A 27,011-nucleotide genomic window follows, 5' to 3' on the forward strand; every position below is an offset into this window, starting at 1 on the left:
AGAGAGAGAGAGAGAGAGAGAGAGAGCAGCCCAGGGGTTCCGGGTGGGGTGGTGGGCCAGCAGAGGCCTGCAGAGGGCTCTGTGATGGGGGAGCTGCTGGGGACCCTGTGTGAGCATGTGGATGTCCTAGTGGGTATGTCTATTGGTCAGTGTTTCTAGGCATGGGCTTTTACTGTCTGGTTGTGTTCACATGATCACAGCCCACCCTCTTCCCACCAGGTCTATGAACACGGGATTTTTCTAGGACAGCAGTTATGGAGCCTCTGTCTTTTTGGAGCCTCTGTCTTTTTAGAGCCTCTACCTTTTGAAATCCTTGGGGGCTCTGCCTCAGACTGACCATGAAGCCAGGTTTCGTTTAAGCAAAAGGAATTTTCAACGTTACTTCAATCACATTCCTCCCCCTATTCCCACCTCTCTTGCCCCCTCACCTCTACCACCCACCCACCATCATCTTTCATTGTCTTTCTAGACATTCTCCTACAGTCCCTGTGAGTCCTCTTCCCATTAATTTGGCCACCAAACTATTCAACAATCACGACTACCCACTCTCTGCCGACCCTATGTCAGGTCCTGAATATACCAGGATGAATCAGATAACCTCCCTGTCCTCAAGGAGCTCAGAGTCTAACAGGGGAGACTGATGGATAAACAATTAATGGCAATATTATATGATGTGTGCAATAATAGAGGTATAGACATATAAGAAACATAGCATGGAGAAGAGTAATTAACTATCAGGGAAGGCTTCAGAGAGGAAGTATTGTCTGAGCATGGTCTCAGGAGTTACCTGCTGCCCATGGGGAGACGGATGCCATGGTCATTATTAGCAGTAAGAATACTATTATAGATACTGAGTGCTTGTCCAGCCATAGCACACAGCATTGCTATAGGGCAGCGGTTCTCAACCTTCCTAATGCCGCGACTCCTTAATACAGTTCCTCATGTTGTATTATAATTTCATGTTATAAATTATTTTCATTGCTACTCTATAACTGTAATTTTGCTACTGTTATGAATCGTAATGTAAATATATTTTTGTTTTCCGATGGTCTTAGGCGACCCCTGTGAAAGGGTCGTTTGACCCCCAAAGGGGTCGCAACCCACAGGTTGAGAACCGCTGCTGTAGGGGATATGAGGTTGAAGAGAGGCTTATATGATAAGGAGTTCAGAATTTATGCTGTGGGTTTTGGGAGCCAAGGAATGGCCTTAAGTGGCGAAATGATAGGATCCGATTTGTGTTTTAGGAAGATCCTTCCAGCCGTGGAGATAGAAATGGATCAGAGGGGAGAGGGATGCATTACGAGACTTAATAGTAAAGGCTGGAGATGATGATGCCTGAACTAGGGCAAAGGAGAAAAGGCGATGATTCTGAGAGTACTTAGGAGGTAAAAACAGCTAAGATGTTCATTTACTGGGTGTAGGGGCCTGAGTAAAGAGTAAGAGCCTAGACTGCCGATTTAGGGAAATCTGTGAATGGTGGTGCCATTCACTGAAAAAGAAAATGCAGGAGGAGGGCAGGTCTAGAGACAGATAAGTCCCGTTTCAGGCAAGTTGGGCTTAAAGAGCCTGTGGGACATCCAAGCAGAGAATCTGGCACACAGCAACACAGATGGCTCAAAACTGGAGGCACGAATTGAGGAAATGAAACGGACGTGGAGATCATGCATAGAGTGTTCAGAGAGAGGAGTGGATGATGACAAGGCTAATAGCTAACATCAGAGGTTAGTCGAATGAAGTGGTTAAGAGTGTGGGCTGTGGTATTGCACTGCCTGGGTTGAAAGTCCAGCACCATCAGTTTACCCGGTAACCACGGGCAAGTTACACAACTTCTCTAGGCCTCTGTTCCCTCAATTATAAAATGGGGGTTAAAGAGTACAGTGTTTGGCACAGAGTAAGCATTTGATCAGTGTTATCACTTCCCTTCCTCCTCATCTATTCAGCTCCTGCTTATCCATCACATCTCAGCTTTTTGCTCTGGGAAGCCTTCCTGGGTTCCTCTGAGGAGGGCGAATCCCCATCTCATAGGCTCCCATAGCACTGGTCACCTCTCTTTGGCACAACTGCAATTTTACAATTTTTATGTAATTATTGTACTGCATCTGTTTCCTCATGACTTTGTAAGCTCCAGAAAGACATAGATTTCATTGTATCCTTAGGCCTTGGTGTAGTGCCTAGTACATGGAAGACATTGAATTAACAGATAAATGATTATGCTGGAGTAGCCGTTATATTTGGCAAATGATGACTATCAAGGAGCTGACTGAGAGCAGTTTGATTGAGAGTACAGTGGTAGGGATGAAAAGCAGGCCACAATGAGTTAAGAAGTGCTTAGGAGATAAAGGAGCATGGATAACAAGGAAGACCCTTCGGAGCATCTTCGGTGAAAAGGAAAGGAGAAGGAAGGGGCATTAGCTACATACAGGGTACCATATGAAAGAGAGGGATGGGGTGTCAATGTTGTAATGGGGAGACTAGCATGTATTTCAATATATACTGATGGAGGGAAAGGAGGGACACAGGAGAGAAGGGGACCATGACAGCTTCCCCAGGGAACATAGGCAGGCATGGGGCTCGAAGTCCAGCAGAAGGGATTAAGCTAAAACAGGAGGGTGAATACCTTTTCCACTGAAACTGGAAGAGGGAAAAAGGAGGTGAGTATGGATCTGGAAATTGGGGGAATTCAAATTTCTGTGAAGTAGGAAGCAAGGCCACCTAGTAAGAGAGAGAGGGACAGAAGATGGGAAGGGGGACGCAAGATAGTAAAATATTATTGGATTGTCTCTGTTGGGAAAGGGGAGACAGAGCTGACCAAGGGCATGTAAAAGGATTGCTTAGTAATGCTGAGATTGGACACTGCGAATTTTTATTGGCACATATCTGTGTGGTTTTGTGATTTTCCCCAGCTGCTTTCAGCCGCCTGTGTGTCTGAGACATAAAGGAGAATAGTTGGGTTGTGGAGAAAGCAAAGGAAGTAGTGAGGTTGAATATGTTGGCAAGAGGGTGTTGAAGTGATGTGCGCTGGGGTCCAGGTGAGAATCCATGAGTAAGGGGTGTCTTGGAAGATGGAGAAGAATCAAGTGAGGAGGAAGTATGTTGAGTACAAGGCCATGAGAGGGCTTGGGGGACGAGAAGCTGTATCACAGAGCAATTTAGGTTTTTAACAAGGTCCTCCAGGAGGAAGTAGAGTAGGAAAAAAAATAAGCAGGAGCTGAGGAGGTCAGGGCAGTGACAGGGCTTAGGGTAGACCAGTGAGTATCAAAGTTCTGAGTGAATGTGAAGAATGGAGGATAACAGTGATGGGGATGCAGGGTGGTGCTTGACCTCAGAACCCGTAGGGTGAGGAAGCAGTGGTCTGAGAGCAGCAGTGAGCACTAAGAAAGACAGTGACCCCACGTCCTGGCCTGAGGAACCTGGAGCTGGGAGAATAATCAGCCTCCACTGGAGAGGACTACAGGGAGTGATGTCTCCAGAGGACATGCAGGTTTCTGGGAAAGTGAAGAGAGGAAGTATAAAGGGAGTATCTAGGGACGAGGATGGAGAGGAGTTTGTTGGCCTAGTTCTCAGTCCCAGAGGCATGATGGGAAGATGGTAAAGTGACATCAGTGGAGCTCCCTCTGCTTCCCTCCTTCCCCAACATCCCTTCTAGACTGTCTGCATCCCTAGCCCACCTCCCCCAACTGGACATCCCTGCTCCTGCACCATCCACTCCCATACTAATGTTCCCAGTCCCATCCACATGTCCCTCCCTCCTCTTCCCACACCTCCTCCCCAGCTCACCCCTCACCGGACCCTCCTCCTGCCCTGCCCCACCCCAGCCGGCCTGAGTGAGCAGGAACCCCTGCACCTTCATTTCTCAGGTCACTGCTTGGCTAATGGGCTATTAATTTGCTCAATCGTCCCCTGTGAGGCAAACTCAATTTCTGCCAGCCGGTCGTCCCTCCCTGTCGACAGCGTGATTGATTGGAGGAACAGCTGTCACCGCCCGGCTGCCTGCTCCCTGCCTCCTTCCCTACCGGTCCACACCACCCCTCCTCACCCCTCCTCCTCGGGCCACCGCCCCGCGCCCACAGAGGCAGCGCACCCCTGCCACCTGCCCAAGGATCTGTCGCCAGCAATGAAAAATGACAGAAATATTTAAGGACAAATAAGGTTTCCCAACGCAATTGAAAATGATTACAGGCAGCTACAGATGGGGCCAATCTGATGCGCGGCAGCAAATCAAATCGAATTTCCTTATCGGCGTATTATTTTAGGCGTTATCTGGCACGTTGATGCAGTTATCAATTCAATTTCAGCCGCCGGTCCGCTGTTTACTGTCTCGCCTTTGCTGGGAAAAAGTAAACATGCTCAGCCCAGCAAATTAATTTCTGGCTGAAGCCAGAGGCTGCACAGGACTGCTATGCAGGACCCATAGCCCCCGCTTCGGCCTTGGGCTCCAGTGGGCCCGGCTGGCCCGGCCTGGGGCAGGCCAGAGCATGCCCAGGGAGCAAAAGCCCCACTAGCTGCCAGCCTGCCCCTGCCTGGCCTCAGCCCCAAGCAGGATTCAGGGCTCCTAGGAGGCTGAGGTGACCGCTGTTGGCTCCACGGCTGCTGCCAGGGAGAGGTGAAGGTCTCCCATTAATTCCCAGCTAAAAATGACAAATTCATCTTGGACGACAATTAAATGAAGTCAGTAATTGATGCTAATTGATCTCCAGATGCGAGGGCTCCCCTCAGCCTTAGCAGCACGTGGCTGCCTTGCTCACTCTGCCCACCCCAGCCCTTCTCTTCCCCGACTTCTCTCTGCTCCTCTCTTGCTCCTGGCTCACCCACTAGGGCCCTGGGTCTGTTGACCTCATAGGCCTGTGGGAGACAGCTGGCCTGGGCTGGGCTAGCATGCAGTGCCTGAAGCCAAGCAGCTGGCCCACTGCCCATTCAGCCCTGCAGGCACTTGTAATCAGTGCCCTAAGTTCCACCCACCAGCCTAGAAAGCAGGTAACACTGCCCTCCTGAGCAGTTCAGGATTTATTGCCCACAGCTGCAGAGGTTCCCACTTCATTTTTATAAGCCCATAGTCAGAGCCAGCAGGGGGTAAAGCACACTTGGATTTACTTTACTTAACAGTACAGTCCTAGCATTTTGGCTCCATGGCAAGGAAGGCACTCGAGGAGAGTGAAGTGTGTGGGCATGCTGGCAGAAGGATAGAGGTATCCTCAGTCTATACTTGCATATATGCATAGGTGCTCAGGTGTGTTTATCTAGATGTGAAAAACACCCAGACTTGTCTGAGCACCTGTGCGCACCAATGCCCACACGTGCATATGTATTGACATTTGAAAGAACATGTGTGCATGTCCATATGTGGATATTTTCCTGAACTGGGCCCTTTTCTGCAATTCGTAAAGCCTGCCCCCCGGGAACTCTGGGAGGCCCCACCTGTCCCACCCACCATTAGCCTGGCCCAGCACAGGGCACTGTCTGGAAGTTATTAGTTACAGGAGGAGGGGAACTGAATTGTAGTTCCAGAAGAGAGAGGCTGCCGTTGTATTTAGAACAGCCAAGGTCAGCAGTGTGAAACAGCTACGATCCAGCCTCTAAACAGGTTGGTTGGTACATTTGGTGGGAACAAAATGTCAGGGGGCCAAAGGGTTCAGGTTCCATGCCCAAGACCCAATGAGCTTGATTGTGCCTTGGCCCAGAGCCCTGGGCTCCAGTGTGAGCCAAAGTCTGAGCCTAAACCTATCTACAGGCTGACCTCCACCTGGCTCTCATGCAGATGTTTGCCACTGGCCACCCAGAAGCCGTGTTTGGCTCAGTCCAGGCCCCCTCTGTTGCTAGAGACAGTAAATAGTGTCCATCACAATAAGGGTCAGGGCACCAGACAGGCTGATTTCACAAGGACCTGGAGCTGGCAGGAGGCCAAGTGGAGGGGGCAGTGCCAATCTGAGCTTCTTCCAGCAGAATAAAGGGAGATGGCAAGATGACAAAGACATGTGGGTATGAACATGTCACCCCTGTGTATCATATCTGAGTATATGTGTCACATGTGAGGAACCTGATGCTGTGCAAGCGGGTCCACACATGTCTTATGGAAGGAAGAAAAGCAAGTGAAGAAAAGCATAGATAGTAGGATAGATGACCAGACCAGACCAGACCAGGGTCAGGATGCATGCAAGAAATCAGAGAAAACCCCACGACATCTCCTGGTTAACATCTGCATCTTTGGGGGGGTTAGCAGATCAATGATCATTATTCATTCATTCAAGGAATGTTTATGATTTCTACATTTACTACTACTACTCTCTTACTTTGGGGCTATGCCCTCTGCTAGATGCTGAAGCTATAGCCGTAAAAATGTTATTCCTTGCCCTCAAGAAATGTATAGTCTACAAAGGGTAACAGACACATAATAGGCAATTGTAACCCTGTGTGACTGCTAGGGGTAGCCCAAGAAACTGGGGGAACACAGAGGAGACACCTGGTGCAGTCTAGGGTAGCAGGGAAGGCTCCCTGGAAGAAGAAATCCTGAGTCCTAAAGGATGAGTAAGAGTTAGCCTGCTTGTGTAAATGGACTCTGCCATATTCTTTTTGGTTGCTTGGCAAGCCCAGAGCAGAGACAAATAGGCCTATTTGATTCCAAATGCCTCTGGAACTGCTAAAAATGTCACCTCTGCCCCTTGAGCACCAGTCACTACCCTGGGGTCTGGGCCGAAGGGTGCACAGCTGTTTTCAGGGCATCCCTGGGCCCTGGCAGATAAGTATGGGCCACAGCTAAATACACGTCTTTCCCCGCCCCACCCCCACCTCCTCAACCAGGGATGCCTATTAATCCTGACAAATGATGACTTACGAACATGTAATGCAAACTGATTCATCATACATTCAAATCCGCCGCCCCGCCCCAGCGGGAGGCCCCAGCCAGACAAGTGTATTACACGGATAATGTATTTGACGTATTAATAAAACCAGCCGCATTGCTCTGGCGCAGGGACTTCGGAATGCCAATATACGATGACAGATCACATATTGATGAAATCCAGATGTTTGGAATCATAGTCTTGGGGCCTTGTTCATATTGACTGAAGGTAAAAAATGCCGTCTGTCAGCATGTTAACTCTTCCTGTCCCACACTCAGCGGAGACGCCAATCATGGTTTTCTGGAGAGAAGAGGAGGAATGGGGTAAAAGAGAGGGGAGAGTGGGTGAGTAATTAGGTGGTTTGGATGGATGAAGGATGGATGAGGTGGGGGGTAGATGGTTGTGCTGTGGAGACGATGGGGAGATGGGACACTTTTCATGCCTTATGTTCTTGACTTTTCAACAGCATGTGACCCTATGAATGACACTCTCCACTCCTTGAAACTCTTCCCTTCTTGGCTTCAATGACATTACACTTGTTTTCTCCCTCCGCTTGGCTATTCCTTCTTTGTCTTTAATGACTTAAATTTCCTCTACCTGTTGGAGTTACTGTGGTTTCTATTCCAGCCGTTTCTTACTGTACATTCTCTCCCTAAGTGATCTCATCTACTCTTAACATCATTCTTTTATTCGTTCACTTGATAAATATTTATTGAGTATTTACCATATGCCAGACATGGTTCTAGGCACAAAAGATGCAGTGAACTTCAGTCCTTGCCTATATGTCCATGTCTCCAATTCTATAATTCTAGCTCTGGTTCACATATAGTGCCTGTTCAGCATTTTCACATGGATGTCTTAATATATCTTAGTTTCTCAAACTGAGTACATCCAAAACTGAACTCACTCTCTTCCTTACCAAGCCTGCGGCTTGTCCTCCTGTTCCACAGGTCAGTAAATGGTCTACTGCCTAGCAGTTGCACAAGCCGGAAACCTTGGAATGATCCTTGGTTACTCCTCTCTGTCCTTTAAACCCATGTCCAATCCACCTGCTTCTGTTGTCTCCATCATCATCATCATCATCACCAACATCATCATCATCATCATCATCATCATCATCCTAGGACACGTCATCATTATGCCTCATCTGATTTAGTGAGATAACCTCCTGAACAGACTTCCTGCATTTTCTGTTGATCCCATAGACCATTCTCTGCTTTGCAGTTAGAATGATCTTTTTAAAATGCAAGTCTGATCCGTCACCTGCCTGCTTAAAACTCTTCTCACTTGTATGTTTTAAAAAATAACCAGATCGGGGCCGGCCGAGTGGCACGATGGTTAAGAACTCGCTTGGGATGCCAGAGGGCCCCGGTTCGGATCCCACATATGAGGGCCAGTGACACTGCCCTCCACAGCTAAGATGCTGAACAACAGCTCAACCTGGAGCTGGGCTGCCGTGAGTCGCTGGCGACGGCGTGGGCTGCAGTCCCTGTGGCAGTGGGTTGCCATGGGCTACCGTGTGTGGCCAGCAGCCAGCGTGAGCGGCCAGCAGCCGCAGTGAGCGGGCCATCCAGAAGCCGGCGACTGATCTGCCTCACCCGGGAAGAGCGTAATGATCACCTTGGCGCAAATACCAACTTGGGCCAGTGAAGCAACATCCTCCACAACTAGACTGAAGAACAAAACGACAGCAACTTGTCTGTTCCCCTTCCCCCAATTCCCCAGCACTGTTCCCATCCCCCCAATTCCCCAATAAAAATCTAAAAAAAAAAAATTATAAAAAAAAATAAAAATAACCAGATCGTTAATCTAATTTTTAAAGTCCTCCAGGATCTGGCCTCTCTATCATACCTCAACATTCTGCCCCTCACTCTCTCTGTTGCAGCCACACTGGACTCTTCAATTATTCACATCGACTTTCTCCCCTCTGTACCTTCAAGTGTGCTGTGTTCTCTAGAACACCACTTCGCCACAGTCTTTGCCTGACTGGTTCCCACTGATCCTTCAAACCTTTCCTTAAACATCACTTCCTTCACCTCCTAGACCAGATGGTATACAAGTTCCGTGTACTTCCCTTTTTCTAAGACCACTCTGGGATGTTTGTTTAAATCTCTGTCCAGTTAGGTCCTAAGTGTCCTGAGGGCAGACACTGTGTCTGCCTTGTTCATTATTGCGTGGCATCCATTCTAGCAAACCCATCATCAGCATCCAAGTGACATTTGTTAAATATTATTGAATCATTACCTAGGTGAGTGGATGGGTAGGTAGCTAACTGGGTATTGGGCAGTGGTTAAGAGCACTAGCTCTAGAGCCAGAAACACCTGGATTTAAATCCCTGATCTGAACCTTCTAGCTCTGTCATTTCATTGTTCTGAGCTCTATTTTCCTCATCAGTGTTATAGAGATAATAATACCTAACCTCACGGGACTATTGTAAGGACTAAATGAGATAAAATGTGTGCAGCATTAAACCTATAGTCTAACATATAATAACTCTCAATAAACAGTTATTATTATTAATGGATGGATGGATGGGTGGATGGATGGATGGATGGATGTACTGGCTTACAAACCAATAAATAGATAGATGGGTATGAATGGATAGGAAGAAGGGACTCCATGGAGGCCAAAATGGTCAGGGTAGTTACTGAGTGGTACACAATCTTGATCATAGCAGTGAAGAAGGCCAGACATAGGGCAAGGCCAGGCTGGTATCAGGATGGTGTAAAGACAGGCACAAACAACAAACTGTCCCACTAGCAATAATAATGACTTATCGCTTGTACACAGTCCTGATTTAAATGGATCCTCACAAAAGTCCTAGGAGTTGGTAGTTATTATCCCTGTTTCACACAAGAAGAAACTAAAGCTTGGAAGTGTTAAGTGATTTGCCCAACGTCTCACAGCTAGTAAGAGGCAACCCTATTGAATGTTGCTTGAAGGCTTTTCTGTGTCTTGGTCACTAGGAAATGGGTGCCCTTCTGTTGGGAGTGCAGAGAGAGGAAGGGCAGGTCATACACACATGTACACACAAGCACTTGCATAGACACACGTACATACTCTTAGAAGTCCCAGCCTCCTTTGCATTTATCATTACAGTTACCCCCACCCTAATTGTAATCCTCCCCCTTCTTAAGTCAGACACCAGCCAGTCAAACCCTGCCCTTTTTTTTTAAAGATTTTATTGGGGAATTGGGGAGGGGAACAGCATTGGGGAATCGAGGAAGGGGAACAAACAAGTTGCTGTCCTTTTGTTCTTCAGTCTAGTTGTGGAGGACGTCGCTTCACTGGCCCATGTTGGTATTATCATTGCACTCTTCCCGGGTGAGGCAGTGGCTCGCCGGCCATTGCATGGCCACTCACAGCAGCTCACAGCAGCTCACAAAAGCGCATGCCAGCTGCAGACCAGCCCCACTGCAGCCCAGCTCCAGGTCAAGCTGTTGTTCACCATCTTAGCTGTAGAGGGTGCAGCATCACTGACTCACATGTGGGAACCAAACCGGGGTCCTGCTGCTCAGAGTTGGCATCCCAAGCCTACTCCTAACCAAAGCACCACTCAGCCAGCCCCAAGGCCTGCCTTTTGTGATCTGTAGAGAAAAGATTGTGGAGATAGGATTTGCTGCTGAACAAGAAGAGGCAAGAATGGAACCACAGGCAATAGGACTGGGATAGAACCAAACAGGCCAAGCCAGAGAGGCCATCATATGGTGGGGAGTTGCAGGGCCAGACATGGGTTAGTAACCTAGGAAGGGAGGACTTTCCCTTTGAATGAGACCCTCAACCCCAATGTCCACTTCTGTACCAGGCCTCACTGTGGAAGATGGCCAAGAAGGAGCTGTGATGCTACTAGCCCTGGAGTTGCCTGCTCCCAGTGGTCAGCAGTTCCCAACAGAGGGGGGCAGCAGAGGGCTGATCTGGGACCCCAGGTACCTCAGGCCTTGTTCCAAGGCTTGATGGCTGAACTCAAGGAAAGGAAAAGGCTACATGGCTTGACTTCTCTCTCCTCAGCATGCCTATAGCCTCCCTCACAGCCCACAGTCATTCACTTCCTGTTGGAGCCTCCTGTTTTCTGCTGGGGAAGGTATTCCAGCAGTTCAGAAAGGGAAAGAGACCCTCTGGAGGCCACACAGCTAGGGAGACTCCAGGCGGGGCGACTCTCAGCCCTCACTCTGCAGTCACAGTCTCAGCTCTTTGAGCTTGATGCCCTACCTAAGACTGAGGATAGATGGGGTCAGGACCCCCCACACACACTCCCTGCTCTCCTCCTGCTTCAGGGGATACCTGAAGCAGGCAGAGAAGTGGAGGTGGCAGGCGCTGCAGGGACAGGGGTGGCAGGAGGGAGGTGCGGTAATGAATGTGGACGGGAGGCGGAATGAACGATCCATCTTTGCATGGGAGGGGAGGGGGCTGCGGGCGTTCCCCCCACACACTCACACACTCAATCAGGCGCTGTCAGACCTCCGGCCGCCTGGCATTTTGGTGAAGAATCTCTCAGCTAAAAATTGTTGTCAGTCCCATTTCCTCGTTATCAGTGCAAGGGCTGAGGCAGCGCCCGGGGATTAGCAGGAGCGGCGAGCGCCCGCACCCGCCATCCGCTGCCGATAACACTGGGCCTCCCGCCTCACCTCCCCCATTCATCATCTTTAGCACTGACAGCCCGTCCCAGTCCCTGTCCCCATCCCCTCATGCTGCCCACGTCTCATGCTGTCCCCATCTCCACCAGTCGGCTCAGCCTGGCTTCTGACCTCCGTGGGGAGCTAGGCCTCCAGGAGAGGAACACGATTTAACCTAGGCTTGAATGACCTAGACCCACCTGTGGCAAAGTGCTTGGCCAGCTAAGGAGTGGGAAGTCAGGGGCAGGACTAAGGAATGCTCAAGGAGAAGATGCCTTCTGACAGCCTGCCCCTGGTGGGCTCAGTCTGCCTCCCTGTGATGCTGGCAGCAATACTGGGGAAGGGATTCCTGCCTCAGATGGGCAGCTGGGCTAAGGATTTCCACAGGTCTCTCCAGCCTGAGATGGACTCCCAGATTCTAGGAACTGTGGAAGGGAAGAGTCAGAGGATGCCTCCTCCCAGGCCGAGGAAGACTAGGGGGCTGAGGACTTCATTCCCACCCCCGCAAGACCACAGCCCCCTCCTCTTGGCCATCCCCAGCGGTTTTATGGCCCATTTTATGGCCACTGTAATGGCCCAGGTCAAAAGCTTCAGGGAGCTGTATTCTGGGAATTATGCAAACGAGGAGCAGGCCCAGGGCCAGAGTATGGATTTTGTCATTAAACCTGGGCAGGCCATGTCGTTAGTGCAGTAAAACCCACGTCATGACCACAGGTCTCAATATAAAATTATAGGGAACACAGCGGGGGAGGGGAAGCAGGCGGCCCATGGCCATGCTGACACCTGCCACTCTAACCCCTGAGAAAATGGGGGTGGGATGGAGGGCATAGGCTGCAGGGTCCCTCTGCTAATCCCTGCCAGTGCTATTCCTGAAGCCGAGAACTAGGAAGAGGGCCCATTGTCCCAACAGGGTAACTGAGGCCAAGCTCAGAAAGGTAGATCTCTGTGGCAGCAAGGCAGACGAACTGAGAACAGGTATATGAGAAAGCTGATGCCTGGCCCCAGGCTTGGAGCAAGGAATCTGGGCTCTAGGAGCACTTCGAGCCAGAGTTGGCATCCCAGGCTACAGGGCTGAAACCCTGGTATTTCCACCTTGGCTCAGACTCCAGTCCTCCATCCTCCTCTTCAGTCTCCTCTCACTGTTTCCCCCCTTAGGCCCCAGGCCCTGCCTCAATGATCAGTCTCAACAGCCTTGTCAGCTCTCCTTTATTCACCCTTCATGCCTTCCATCAAGCATTGCCTCCTCCTTGACCCTATCAGCCCTCCTCTGGCCCCTTCTTGCCCCCCACCCAAAGCACCCGTTCATGCCTCCCTTGACCCTGACCAGGGCTGCACTGACTGGAATCACCAACTTTCCTTTTGGCTTTCCTACTAGTCCGTGATCTCCTTAAGGCCAAGAATGTGTTTTACTTCTCTCTGAACTCTAGTTTCTCTTAGAATAATACCTGAAGTAGAATAATTGTTTAATAAACGTTTGCCGAATGAATAAACAAATGAAGCAATGAGATCAAGGGGTCCCTGTCCAGTTCTGAGTCTCAGTTTCCCCGTCTGTAAAATAAAGATAATAGCCTGGAGAATATCTAGAGTCTCATTCACCTCTGAGATTCTCTGGCTGAGTGAAGTTAGAGGCAGAGCTGAGGCTAGAATCCTCATCTCCCCACTCCCAGACAAGGACCACATCTGCTTCTTTTACTCAGAGCTGACTTCCTGCTGTCCCAAGCATTTGAGGCACAGCCACCAAGGCACGTGATCAGTAGGGGCCCTTTCCCACCTCAGAGACCTAGCCGAGAGCCTTACCTATCCCACCCTGACACACTCAGCTGGCATCCCAGCTCTGCGAAAGTCATCTGTCTTCTAGGGCAACCTGTTCTCTGCTGTTTCTTTGCTTCCCTCCCTTCCTCTTCTCCTACTCAAGCAACCATCTTGGTTGTCAAATTGGCACTGCCTTTATCGCTCTGAAAGCTGATTTTTTTACTCTTTCTGGGCACCCTGGGAAGAAGAAGCAGGGAGAAAGATCTGGGCTTAAGCTGAAGAAGTCCTTTCCATAGTCAGAGTTTACATGGATAGGCAGGGATATTTCTAGATGCTTAGGGTTCCTCAACCACACACCTGTAAGCAGAGGTCAGAGGAGCATTGAGTGGGGAGAGTGACACGGGAAGGGGTTTAGGCATCCCAAGGGAGGTCCACTAGGCAACCTTCAGGCTCCTTCCTAGCCTGGTGTGCTCTGGTTACCATCAGAGACAGAGTGGGGACAAAGTTCAGGCTCCCAGCTGGCTGGCAAGCCAGGATAGCCAGCACTATTCCCACATGTATTCCCACACAAGTTAAAGGGCATTTTGGAGGGGAGAACCCAGAATCTATGAGACTCACCAGAAGCCTATGAGGTTATCCAAGTGAGAGGTGGCCAGACCTAAACAGGGAGAATATAGATTCCAGGAATATTGAAAATGAGAACAAGCAGGTAGTTAAATGAATGTGGAGGGTGAGGCAAAGATTACCGGCTTGGGTGACTCGGTGACTATGGGTGTCATTAACTGAGATGGGCACTGCTGAAGGGGGAGCAGGTTTGGAAGGAGTGAAGAAGCTGAAGAACTTGCTTTTGGATTATTGAGTTTCAGATTCTAATGGGACATCCAGACATTGATATCCAGTAGGCATTGGGATAAGGAGGTCCGGAGAACACAGGAGGGATCTGGGGTAGAGACACAGATTCAACAGGGCACAGGTGGGAGTTAGGGCCATAAGAAGGAAAAAGATGGTCCACAATGCAGAATGAGGAGAGAAGGGGCTGTGGAAAGAACTCTGGGGAAAAGTGAAGTACTGGGAGATAATGCTACCCTGAAAGATGGCAGTCACCTGGGTCCATTTCAGTCTTTTCCACTCACCTGTGAGGGCCCTCAAGGGCAGGGACTAGATCTGATTATAGTCTGTGTCCCACTTCTCTGCACTGGGCCTGGTTCAGGGAAGAGAGCAGACAGTGTTTGCTGAATGACTGTAGGAATGGACCCCCTTTCTCCCTCTTTCCTTCCTTCTCCAGATTTGGGAGTGTGAAAGCAGTAAGGAAAGGAGAAAGAGAGGGGGCACTGGGTATTTCAGGTGATGGTATGATTAAACCAAGACCTTCACTAACCTGTGTGAAATGAAGTGATCAAGGTTTGATTGCACAGAGCATCGATTGTGTCCCGATAGATTTCCGAGAGGGAAGATGGCTGAAGAGGTTACCGGTCATGGCCACAGCCTAAGGAGCTGCAAAGAGGAGTGATGCTCACGGACCCTGAGGCCCTCGGGCTCACCCCTCCTCTAGGCCAAGAAGCCCTAGGAGGCAACAGCAGGCCTGGGTTGAAGGATTGGGACCCTGGGTTTCCCTCCACAGACCAGCCCAGCTTATATTTCTATCTGTTCTTCTTCCCTCACCAGGTAAGAAAAAGGCAGCAGCATTGTTTGACAGCCAGGCCCCTATTTGCCCCATCTGCCAGGTCCTGCTGAGGCCCAGTGAGTTGCAGGAGCATATGGAGCAAGAACTGGAACAGCTGGCCCAGCTGCCCACCAGGTAAGACACCTACCAGGGGAGCCAGCCTGCTAGAATATTCCACTCAGGGTTCAAGCCACAGGTCGCAGGAACAGCCACCTGGTCCACACCCCAACCTGTAGGTAGAAGACAAGGCCCTGTTGCCATTCTCTTCCACTCTGCTTTCAATCATCACATGCTCCAGCTGACGGTGCTGCCTTTCTCCTCTTGCTCTATTTTTTGAGATGGGAGGAGAGTGACCTCTCTTCAGGCCTCAGCCAGCCTCAAAAGGGCACAAGAGGAGCTAGAACAGGATGAGCCACTGCCACAGGCCCTGCACTGCCATGCTGAGCCTCAGGGCAGGGTGACAGAAGCAGGAACTGGGCCGGATAGCCCCACCACAAGTGCAGCCTGGTGCTGCCATCCAGGAGAGTGAATCTCCAGGCCTGAAAGGTGACCGTCTTGAGAATGTGCATGTCCCCTACTGCTCCACCCCACCTTCCTTGTCCCTGCTTGTAGGACTGGGCAGAGCCTCCTGGACAACCTTGTGAAGGAGCCAGATTATCAAAGGGAGCGGAGAGGGATGTAACAGATTACCCCAAGGAGTCAGAATTTCACAGAACACAGAGGAGATGGCTTGTATCTACTCCAAGATGTCTAGGGCCTCAGCTGAGAAGACTCGATGGCTGGGAACTGGGATCATCTGGAGGCTCCGTCATTCACATGTCTGGTGGTTGAAGATGGCTGTCATCTGGGACTTTAGCTGGGGCTGTGACCAAAGCACCTACGTATGGCTTCTCCATGTGTCCTGGGCTTTTTCATAGCATGGCAGCTCAGGGGTAGTTGGACTTCTTACATGGCATCTTAGGGCTCTAAAATAAATCTTCTAACTAATGATATGGAAGCAGGGTCACTTTTTTTTTTTTCTTAGCTGAGCCATCCTGCCACCTGTTGGCAGCTCAGCGGCAGCTCAGTTTGGGATGGGCATCAAACCGCTGTTGCTCAGAGCTCGCACTCTTGAGCAAGCTCTTAACCACCTGAGCCACTCGGCCGGCCCTAAGATCACCTTTTATAACCTAACCTCAGAAATCACTTAATGTCACTTCTGCTGTACTGTTGGGTAAGGCAGTATTAGCCCACACAGATTCTAGGGGAAAGGACATCACCCCACCTTTGGATGGAAGAAGGGCAAGCTTATTTTAAAAAAGCATGTGGGATGGGAGATAGGGCTACAGCCATCTTTAGAAAATGCAGTTTGCCGCACGGGAACAGCCTGCCCCACCAGTTCAGCTCAAGTCCTCAAACTTGACTGATCCTCCTTTCTTCTACGCTCTCACCTAATCCCTCATGCAGGGTGCAGGGGATCCCAAGATGAATCAGAAGTGGTCCCGCCCCGAGAAGTTCATTGTATGGGAGTAAAGAGAGCCGAGCAATAGAAACCCTGAGAGATAGAGACTGCTCTACAGGAAGGACTGGAGCTGTGGGGTGGCCTCAATGAGGCACCAACCCCAGCACAGAGCAGAGAAGGCCTCCTGTGGGACGTGAGGCCCACGCTGAATTTTGAAGGAAGAAGTATTACTTATCTATTACCCCAAAACCGAATGGCTTGAAACAACATTTATTATCTCACAGTTTCTGTAGGCCATCACTTCAGGAACAGCTTAGCTGGGTAGCTGTGGGTAGTCGCAGCTTCTGGCTCAGGGTCTCTCATGAGGCTACAGTCAAGATGTCAGCCAAGGTCTGATGGGGGGATGGCAGGATCCGTTCCCAAGATGGCTCACTTACAAGGCTGTTGGCAGGAGGCCTCAGGTCCTCGACACACGGGGCTCTCCATAGGGCCGCGTGAATTTCCCTATGATGGTGGCAGCTGACTTCCCACAGAGGAAGTGATCCAAGAGAGAGACAAAGGATGGAGCCACATGCCTTTTATGATCGAGTCTCAGAAGTCATACACAATTGCTTCCGATATGTTCCACTCTATTTATTAGAAGCAAGTCACCATGTCTAGCCCACACTCAAAAGAGGAGAATAAAACTGTAAGTTCTACTTCTTAAAGGGAAGAGTATCAAAAAATTTGTGGGAATACTTAAAACTACCACAGAAGACTATACTAATGATAATAATAATAATCCTGTTGAACACTCACTATGTGCCAGAGCATGAAGTAGTAGTATTACATTGCATTAATTTATTTAATCTTCACAACAATCCCCTGGGGTAAGTAATAGTAACTCCATTTTACAGATGAGGAAACTGAGGTACAGAGGGGTTGAGTGACTTCTCTAAGGTTGCACAGCTAATAAAGTGGTAAAGAGAAGATTCACACTCAAGCACTCTGAGTCTAGTAACCATACTCTTCACGCCCCCACCAACCCACCCACATACACACAAACAAACCCCCACCTGGGACTAGCCTGGAAGCGGCAGAGGGTGAAAGAAAAATCCTTCTGTAGTTGAGATCCATACCTTGGCTGCCCAGGAGGGTTTGGGGGGTAATTTGCTCCCAGTAGAAGACTCCCCCTCAACAGGAAGAGAACAGAGGCAGAGATGGAGGGACCTGCAGAGTGCTGTAAAATACAGTGCATTCCTAAGGGTCTGGAGAATGGGGGTCCAAGCTCTCTTTCTGACTCCTCAGTGGGGACAACACTACAGTCTCCTTCCAGTGGCTCCACCCACCCCTCCACTGCTCAGGACATCACTTCTGCCCACAGCTTTTCTTGTTCCACCCCTACCCGTGACCCTGCACCCAGCCCTCCTCCCCTTGATCCCCTCAGAGCATCCCCTACTTCCTAAGTCCATTTCCCCACCCACAGCTCCCACATCTGCACCACTTCTCACTTTTGTGTGCTGCCTCTCCCACTTCTGCGCCCCTCACGCCAGGCCCAGCCCAGCACCCCCTAACCCCTTGCACGCCCCCCTCCCACCCCCAATCCAGTGTCTGACAGCCGGACAGCGGGATCTGCACAGCAAGTGAAATTCCCGTCGGATCGATAAAGCCGAAGCGCTGGCGGCGACGGGTCGATGGTTTTATCTGTCTCGGCCCCGCCGCGCCCGGCGCGCTGACAGTCCGACCGGCCGGCAAAGGCGTTCAAGGGCAGCCGCGCCCGCCGCCCCCTCCCTTCCTCTCTCCGCCCTCCCCTCCCTGCGGCCCCTGCGCCCACCGGACTGCAGGCTGGACCAGCCCGCCGCCGCCCTTGTGATTTATCTGGATTTTTAATTGGAAAAAATTTGCGAATTAATTGATTTCAGGAACTTGCCAATTAACATTGTAATTGGGTGCGTGATAAATTCCCTAGGAGCGTGTCAGCTCCCTGCGGGCTAGCGTGGGGAGGGCCCCAGCCTTGGCCGCCCTTGCCCCGCCCCTGCCCGCTCTCTGGGAGGCGGAAGGAGAACAGAGAAGGTTGGAAAAAGATGTGGCACCTGGCTCTTGAGACCCCTCCCTCCTCCTCTCCCTGCGCTCAGCTCCCTGAGCCGACAGGGGCCTTCCACCAACCATTCCCCAGGTGGGGAAACTGAGCCCTGCAGGAGGGCAGAGCCCAAATGAGGGCATCCCCTGTCCATGGCGCCTGTCGGGAGCCTTCCTCCCCAGCTCTCCAATCCCCCTCTTTACCTTCCGTTCTCTCTCCCGTCTCCTCTCTGCTTCCCTCCCTTCTTTTCTCTCCTCTCCAACTGTCCCCTTCCCTCTCTTTCCCTGCCTTTGCCTCCTTTGCCCTCCCAACCCTCCCTCAGCCTACCTGTGTATCACTGAGAACTGTCACTCTGTCCACATAGTTGCTCCCCAAGGAGCTCTTCAGGCTGGGCCGGGTGTTGTGCGTTCTGCCTCCCTCTGCCCCTTAGGGCTGGCTGCTTTTCACAGACACAGAAGCAAACATACCCACATGACATACAGGCACATGCACGCACCCCCATTCCAACACCCATCAATGGGCTCTCACACACACCCTGAGAAAACCACTTCCCACAGGCACATGGATACTCATAGACAACTACAGGAAGAGTCAGAGCTCTGGTTGGCAAAGGCTTATACTTTCCAAAGCACTTTCACAGTCAAGGTCAGAGGCTCTGCCCACACACCCTCACTCCATCCTCTGTCTTTCCCCTCTCAGTCCTGCATAGGGCTCCATTAGTCCCAGGACTTGGCTAGTTAGAGCCAGGAGGCAAAGTCAGACTGAGGGCCGATGTGGAGGGCCTTCAATGCTGGAGGACTGTCCTAGAGGCAGTAGGGAATCAGGATAATATTGGTGGGCCAGAGGAAGCTTGTCAGAGTTGAGCTGTAGGAGAATCACTCTGGAAGCCAGTGTGGGGCATGAGTTGGGGGTGGAAGCAGGGAGGCCAGTGAGGAGGTTGGGCAGGTCCAGGGGACAGGTGACGAGGCTGACCTAGCACAATGGCAGTGGCAGTGGAAGAGGGAATGATGAGACTCGTGGAGGAAGAGGCAGGAGAACTTAAACTAATGACTTGCGGCATACTTACAAGGAAGAGCTTTCTGACTTGGGAGACGGGAAGGGTGATGATGGCCAAAAAAGCAAGTATCTGAGGAAAGGAGGAGATGACGGACAGGGTTGTGGGGATGCTGAGCTAAGATGTTTCTGGGGTGGTGATGGGGTAGAGACTGGATGTGTACTGATAGGCAGGAACATAGATGGGGGCTGAAGATTGAAGGGCAGGTGGCAGGGTTGGGGGTGAGGAGTTTGCCCCAGACTTCTCTGTGGCCCTCAGACAGGAGTTTTCACCCCAAAGAAAGGGCTTTGGACACGGAGAAACTGCACAAAGCTGAAAGTGGGGCTTGGCTTGGCAGGGCCTGAGCTCAAACACCTTTTCTGCGTGGCTTCCGGAGCCACTTCAAGATCTGGCCTCTACACTGGGAAGCCAGCAGCTCTCTGGTCAGTGCTTTAAATGTGCTGGAAGGAGCCAGAGGGAGGCTGGGTGATTCGGGAGGAGAGGCGGGGTGTGGAAATGGCAGTGCCCCCACCCCCACTTAAGCCTTATTTAAGGCCGGCCTCGGTGTTTGGTTGGGTAATGAACTAGATAAACAATTCCCCAAATAGATTAAAACGAAGTGTAACTTACAAAGGCGGCTGGTGATGATGGTTTATTCCCGGGCAGCGCACCATTTCTTTATTTCCAAGGATAATTCAGTGTAAATCACCTTAATTAAAAGTGTCAGCCCAGCCCATGAATATTGTACTTAGGAACGCGTTTCCTGGGTCCCAGTTATAATTTAAAACCCATGGATCACTAGGCAGCGAGTGACTGAGCAAGGGAGGGAATTGTTGGGGGCGGGCTGTGGAAACAGGGAGGGACGCAGGCAGAGCAGAGAGGATGAGCTGGGCGGGAGGCAGGCTGCCTGCAGCTCCGGGCTCAGACCTCTCCTCTCCAAGGGGGCCTTCAACAGACTCCTGTCTCTGGGGGATCAAGCACACTTGGAGGTGATCAGGTAGCTAGAGAAAAGGAAGGGTGAAAACTCCCACTTGCTCAGAGAGAGGGAAGGAGTCTGGGATAGTACCAGTCCAAACAAGGGAAAGGGAAGAGAAATGCCAGGAAAAGATCCAGAGGATTGGCAAAGGGAGACACACTGGTCATGCTGACCCTCGATGTCCCCATTTCTACTCATCAGGAGAGGAAACTAAAACCCAGAGTCAGCAGGACCCTCCCCAAAGCAGAGAGAGAAAAATATCTCAGAGCTCTGCCCTCCATCCTTACCCCTGATTGTCATTAGGGAAAGCAAGGTGGGTGGTGGAAAAGCAGCACTTTGGACTCAGTCAGACATGAACTCAAAACCCAAACGCTGCACGGACTGTGTGAGCAGAGAGGTGTTGCTTAGTCTCTGTTCGTCAACTTGGTAAAGTTTCTGTAAAGATAAGAGATCACACATACAAAGTACCTAGCCCATGCCTGCCCATGTGATGGGTGCACAATAATTGTTCATTCTTTCCTTTTCTGTTCCAACCTGACCCTGCTCAGATAATACTCAGACCTCAGTCCCGGGGTCCAGCGAGAACAGCGTTTTTCAGTAGATGCCTCATTTCTGTACCTGTAGGTCTGGGCATGGCACCCGGCACAGTGGTGATGTCAGTACTTGTCGACTGAGTGAATGAAGGAGTGAAGGAATGATAAAAGTCATGAACGCACAAGCTAGTTGCTCCTCAAGGGCCGTCTGGTTTCCTCTGATCCCCAGTGGCTAGATCAGGGCCAGGCAAGGAGCGGGAATACAAACACCATGTATGAACGAAGTGTAATCGAATGGAAGCTGGTCTGGCTGTGCTTCCCGAGACAGGCAGACAGCTCTGCTTTGACACTCAGACCTTAGCCTCAACCTGCTGCCGAGCCTGGGGACCCCTGCACTGTGACATACGTGTCTGTGTGGATGCGTGTCCAAGTGTCTGCCTTTGTGGGTGCATGAGTGTCTGGGTGTGTGTCGGTGCACATGGGTGTCTGTATGTAAACGTGTGTTTAAGGGAGCAGCTCGTCATCCAGGGCTGGGTGACTGTTGTGAATGTATCTTTGTGGACATGTCTCTGGGAATAGGACTCTGTGCCTGTGCATCTGTTTGCTTGTCTGAGCCACTGGGTGTGACCACATGTATCTGCATGGCTGTTGACAGAATAATAGGGAGACGATGGATATGTGTGTAGCTGCCTTTATACCAGGGTTTCTCATCCTCGGCACTATGGACATTTTGGGCTAGGTAATTCTTTATTGTGAGAAGCCACCCAGTACACTGTAGGATGGTTAATGTCCTCCACCCACTAGATGCCAGCATCAAACTTCCCATCCCAGGTTGTGACAATCAAAAATGTCTCCAGACATTGCCAGTGTCCCCTGGGATTGGGGGGGAGAGACACAAAACGGCCCCCTGTGAGAACTACTGCTGCTTCTGCATCTGCTTAGGCTTTTGCTTGTGTATTGGGTGTGTCTGTGTCTGACCCTGTGGGTTTTCCCTGTGTACACACCTGGTGAATCCATGTGTGCCTCCATGTGCTCTGCATTGGGTGTGCATCTTTTGTGCTTTATGGCTTTCTGTGGGTGTGATTTACCTGGACAGCTTGTACCTGTGTCTATACCAGTACCCTACATGAGTGGGTAGTGGCTGCCTCTGTGTGCATGTATCTGCATGCGTGGAGTTGGGTGAGTGCACGTGCGTGAATGTGTGAGCACAGATGTGGTGAGCATAGTGGGGGCAGCAGGGACGGGGGGACAGGAACAGGGATATTAATGTTTCTGAAGTGGATCTGATTTGATATGTCTTGTTCCATTGTCAGCATCTGTTTAGCGGGGATTTGTAATACTTTGTGGCTCTGGATCACTCATGCTTAGCGCGGGATGTGGCCTTGCATACCAATTTTGTTATTAAACACAGTCCTCGCCTCCCCCACAGCCCATCCATCACCTTCCGCCCCCACCCCCGCCTGCTCCAAGCCACCCACCATATTTCAGGGCCCAGCTCCCGCCCGCCCGCCGCGCCCGGTGCCGGAGGGCCTGGGGCTGACAAATTGAATCAGGGGGAGATCATTCCTGGCCTAACGCAGTTTGCAGCGTGTTGGAGGGAGAATTGACAAGAACCATGTCAGCTCCATCACCCCAATCCCATAGGAGCTTAGAGCAGGCTGGGGACAGGGGGTGGAGGGAAGGGGGCATCCAGGACAGACAGAATCCTCAGGGCTGATACCAGGAACCAGGTAAAGCCTCTTTCCTCAGATTCACAAGGGAGCCCACCATGCCTAGTGTCTGTATCCCCTTCCCAGGAGCCAGCTCTGGTCCTTAGCCCCTGGTGGAGCTGAGCTAAACAGGGCCAGCTGGGGTTGCACGGACTGGGTGGAGCTTGGCCAAGCAGGGCTGGGCTAGGCTGGCTATGCCTTCTCTCTTTGGGGTCTTCTTGCTATTCTACTCTTGCATGCCCTGGGCAGCAAGTGGAATTGTCACCCTGTTCTTTTCTTTCTTGGCAGCAAGAATTCCCTTCTGAAGGATGCCATGGCTCCAGGCACCCCCAAGGTAGGTTGCCAATTGTGTGTCTTCCTCCTGTCCGTCCTAACCTAGGCCCACCCAGAACTGGTTCCTCTTGAGGCTAAAAGGAGCTCTTGCTGGATCCCCAGCTGTCTCTAGGGTTTGAATGTCAGTCGGCCTGAGGCCTGGGGCTGCCCTGTACGATTGAGGGGTGTGTGTGTGTGTAGTCTGAGTGTGAGTTAGAGTTCGCTCATCTGGCTTCCTCCTCTTCTAGTTAGCACAGGGGTCAAAGCCAAGGAGGACCTGAGGGTATGCAGGACCCAGACTCTAAGGCTGGAGAGACTCAAAGGAAGAAGGTGAGCTGTAGCAAGTGAAAGACAATATAGAAATCAGTCAAGACAGATAGCCTTCCAAGCCAGACTGTGGTGTGCGTGCGTGCGTGCGTGCGTGTGTGTGTGTGTGTGTATGTGTGTGTGTACTTTGTCCTGAGGGCAGCAGGGAGCCAGGGAGGATGCTGGACTCATTTGGGGAGACAGTCTGCCCCTCTGAACAGACACTATGGGAAAGAGGCTTGAAAGCATCAGATGGAGAAAGGAAAAGCGAAGGGCCAGTAGCTGGCTCCAAGAACGGCCCGGAGAGGCCTCAGCACAATGACGTGATTTGTACCAAGAACTCCCGTGGGTGGCTACAGAGGCAGATGGTACTGCTTCCCCAAAGGGGATGATTTTGAGAGAGTGGGGACCTGGGGAGGAAGACTAAACCCCCGCTCACTGAGTGTCCCCTTCCCCACCTCTCGGTGTACGGCAGCATCCTTTCTCATAAGTTCTCACAATGACTGGGAAAGGCAGGAATCCCTAGCCCTTCATACAGGGACTGAGGAGTGAGTGTCAAAGCTTCGGGAAATGGATGAAATCAGTCAGGGGGAGTGTATGGAGAGATTAGAGCAAGAGCCAAGGAGAGAATCTGGGGACTCCTGCATTGGAGGGTCAAGATAAGGTCCAGGAGCCAGGAAAGGGGCCGAAGAGGAACAGTCATGAGTTCAAAGGGACACAGAAGAGCATGGTATCCCCAGGCCCCTAAGGAAAAAAGTTCCAAAATGTATGGATTGGTCAGCAGTCAGATAGAGACCGTCTGGAGAAGGAGTCCATTGAATTTAGAAATCTTAAAGGCCCTGGTGACCTCTGGGAGGGCAGTTTTGGGAAAAGGGGCCAGAGTGACCATATAACCTCCAGGGGTTGGCCCAACTCCCCTGCAGTCCTTTAAAAAGAGTAGAAGTGGATTTTGCACCTTCATTCGGGATATCACCCAACACACAGCACGCTGTGGGGAGGAGAGACAGGGAGCCCAGTCCAGCCTTGGAACGGTGCAGGCTCTGGCCAAGGAAGCAAAGCTCTCCCAGCCCTGAAGAGAAAAGGTGGGGGGTGCCAGGCAGCTGTGGGTCAGCAGTGGGCAGCCACACTCCAGCTTGGCCCAGTCTGCAGCATTCGGTGGTTGTGGTTATGGGAGGTAGGTCATGGACAAGCTGCCAGGTCAGCCACCACAACCACTGACACCTGACACCTGACACCTGAGCATGGCTGGCAGGGCTGGGGATTGCACCCCAGTGAGACTGGTGTTCTAAGGACAAACAGACACAATCCACATACATCCTTACCTAGTCCCGGTGTTCAAAAATGCACACACACACACGCACACAGGTTGGAGTGCAGACCCAGAATGTGAAACATTCAAATTCCTGCAACTACCCACACAGCCATAGTGATAGCCAGACTCAGAGGCAAGGGGCACTGCTCAGCCACTTCCAGATACGTGCTCACACCCCCAAAGCTGACCATTTCAGAGTCTGTCCTCTGCCTTGACCAAGGCTTTAGGGAAGCCTGTCATGGGTGGAACAGGCATGAAGTAGAAGGCTCAAGCAAGAGACTGAGAGGACGGGGAGAAGGCGGGAGGGAGGAGGAGGAGGAGAGGGCGAGGGGGCCTTAGACAAGATTGATGGCCTCGTTGCCATTAAGAAAAAAATTAGCCGGTGGCGGCTATCATATTAAAGGGTGAAGAAGCCGTGAATTATTTTCTTAAAGATCTTATCGCTTACAATGATAATTTTACCTTCCAAAAGGCCACTTTTAATGAGGCGAAGAGCCAGGCAAAAAGTCATGATTTAATGCCGGGATTTTTTTTTCAAAACACATTTTACTGCTTTTTGGTCCATGTTTAAAAAGCGCCAGTGACCTTTTTTTATTCCGCTTGCCCTAGGTGTAATGCTCAGGCCTCTCAGGGCTTCTGAGAGAGAGAGAGAGAGAGAGAGAGAGAGAGAGAGAGAGAGGATGAGAACACACAAGTGTGAGCTTTCTCATGGAGGGGAGCAGGGGTACATTGTTTCCCCCTCCACAGCATCCTCCTCGGGACCAGAAAAGGGGAAGGACATTGCCTGAAAGCCCACCTGTTTTCTGAGCTGGGGGCAGAGTCACCCACTAGGCCTCCCACTGGGACTGAGTGAAGAAGGGGCTCCAAGTTGCAGGGAATCCCACCCCAGTCCTTTCCCAGCCTTTCCCTCCTCCAGCTCTTGGGGTAAGGCCCAGTCAGGGAGCTGTGCCAGACCAGCAGCTGCCCCCTCCCTTCCCAGGGCCCTTGCCTGAGGATGTGCAGCATGGCCACCGCATGCGGGTCACATCCTACGGCTCAGTCGGAGATGAAGGATAAATGGCTGCTCCATCTTTCCCAAATTGCTTTCTTTAGGCTGTCACTGGCGATTTGGCATGGTTTTCTAGGCTGGGGAGGCCTCCGAGGGAATTGTATGCTTCCGGCTCAGAGCTGTGCAGGCTGGAGAAGGTGGGGGGAGGAAGTATGGATTGCTTTCAGGCCTCCAGGCCCCCAGTTTGCAGCTGAACAGGCCTTGGCAAGAGCCAGCGAGAGCAGGCTCAACGTGCCATGTGGTATTTAGAATTGTGGTGCTTACACACAATTTAAAGCAGACAGTTTATTAATCTAAACTGCAGGCGTATGTAGAAGAGGCCGTGTAGGATTGACATGGGGGGATTAGTTTTGCTAGGGTTTTTGCTAGGGTCATCGCCACAGCACAGGGATAAATGGGCCCAGCGTACATCCCTAGCTGCACGCAGGAAACTCATACATACTATTTAATTTACTGTCTCTATAGCAGGGGCTGCCATCAACCTGTGTTAGGGGCAGGCAGGGTAGGGTGGCTGGTATATGGCTTTACCCCCAACCCTTCAAGGGGGTCCCAGAGTCTCTGCTCGCTAAGGGAGAATACAACATGTATCATCTCTGCCCACTGGGGGTGGGCTGGGATTCCGCCCCATGGGGCAGAGATTATCTGGGTTCTAGGAGGTTTGAGCCCTCTCAGGGTGTCTCTACCCATCCCAAGAATCAAACCATCTTATCCTACAACCACACTCCCAGGACCTCACCACATGCCTTTAGGATCTCAAGAGCGGTCCCGCTATCCATCCACCCCTCTTCTCTCTGCCTCTCTCCCAAATGCTCCATAGGACTGGAAACTCTAGGGGACTGACTGTAGGTCTCATTCAGCCTGAGGCCACATTTCCTTTTTCTTCTTCCAGTCTCTCCTGTTGTCTGCTTCCATTAAGAGGGAAGGAGAGTCTCCGACAGCATCACCACACTCATCTGCCACTGATGACCTGCACCACTCAGACAGATACCAGGTGAGGAGGGTGTGGGGTGGCCATGAGAAGGAGGCTCGCTTGAGTGAGAGCTTAGGGGGCGCACCTGCTGCTAATTCCTCCCTCCTCAGGAGGCAAGAGGAGAGGCCTGAACTGCTGGGTTCCCTCTGTGTCTAGTGCCTCCAGAAGAACCCAGAAGGCACAGGTGTCAGAGAGTGTGCCTTAAATAGATGGATTTTAGGGAGCAATGCCAAGGTCACTAGGGCTCTTAGCACCTCTGAAGCGTCCCATCCATCCGGAGGTGTCCTATAGGGTTCGGTTTCATGAGGGACCCAGAAACATAGACCCAGATCACCTGAAGATTTCATATTTCAAAACCACGATCCACTGAGCAAAGAACCAGTCAATCCTGCCAAACCTTGGTATCAGGCAGAGAGAGAGAGAGAGAGAGAGAGAGAGAGAGAGAGAG

The 27,011-nt window shown here is 51.2% G+C and overlaps 1 protein-coding gene across 2 annotated transcripts in view; it reads left to right on the plus strand.

Moving 5' to 3' along the window:
* Positions 1 to 27,011, plus strand: part of RNF220 (ring finger protein 220) — a 222,140-nt gene that overhangs the window by 171,747 nt on the left and 23,382 nt on the right. For both annotated transcript variants that reach the window (XM_019643730.1, XM_019643729.1), the window contains 3 exons: positions 14,867 to 14,999; positions 22,904 to 22,949; positions 26,483 to 26,584. In XM_019643730.1, coding sequence (XP_019499275.1) covers positions 14,867 to 14,999; positions 22,904 to 22,949; positions 26,483 to 26,584 — 281 coding nt within the window. The remainder of the gene's footprint in view (positions 1 to 14,866; positions 15,000 to 22,903; positions 22,950 to 26,482; positions 26,585 to 27,011) is intronic.

Source organism: Hipposideros armiger, unplaced genomic scaffold (genome assembly GCF_001890085.2).
Source record: "Hipposideros armiger isolate ML-2016 unplaced genomic scaffold, ASM189008v1 scaffold_82, whole genome shotgun sequence".
Lineage (NCBI taxonomy): Eukaryota > Metazoa > Chordata > Mammalia > Chiroptera > Hipposideridae > Hipposideros > Hipposideros armiger.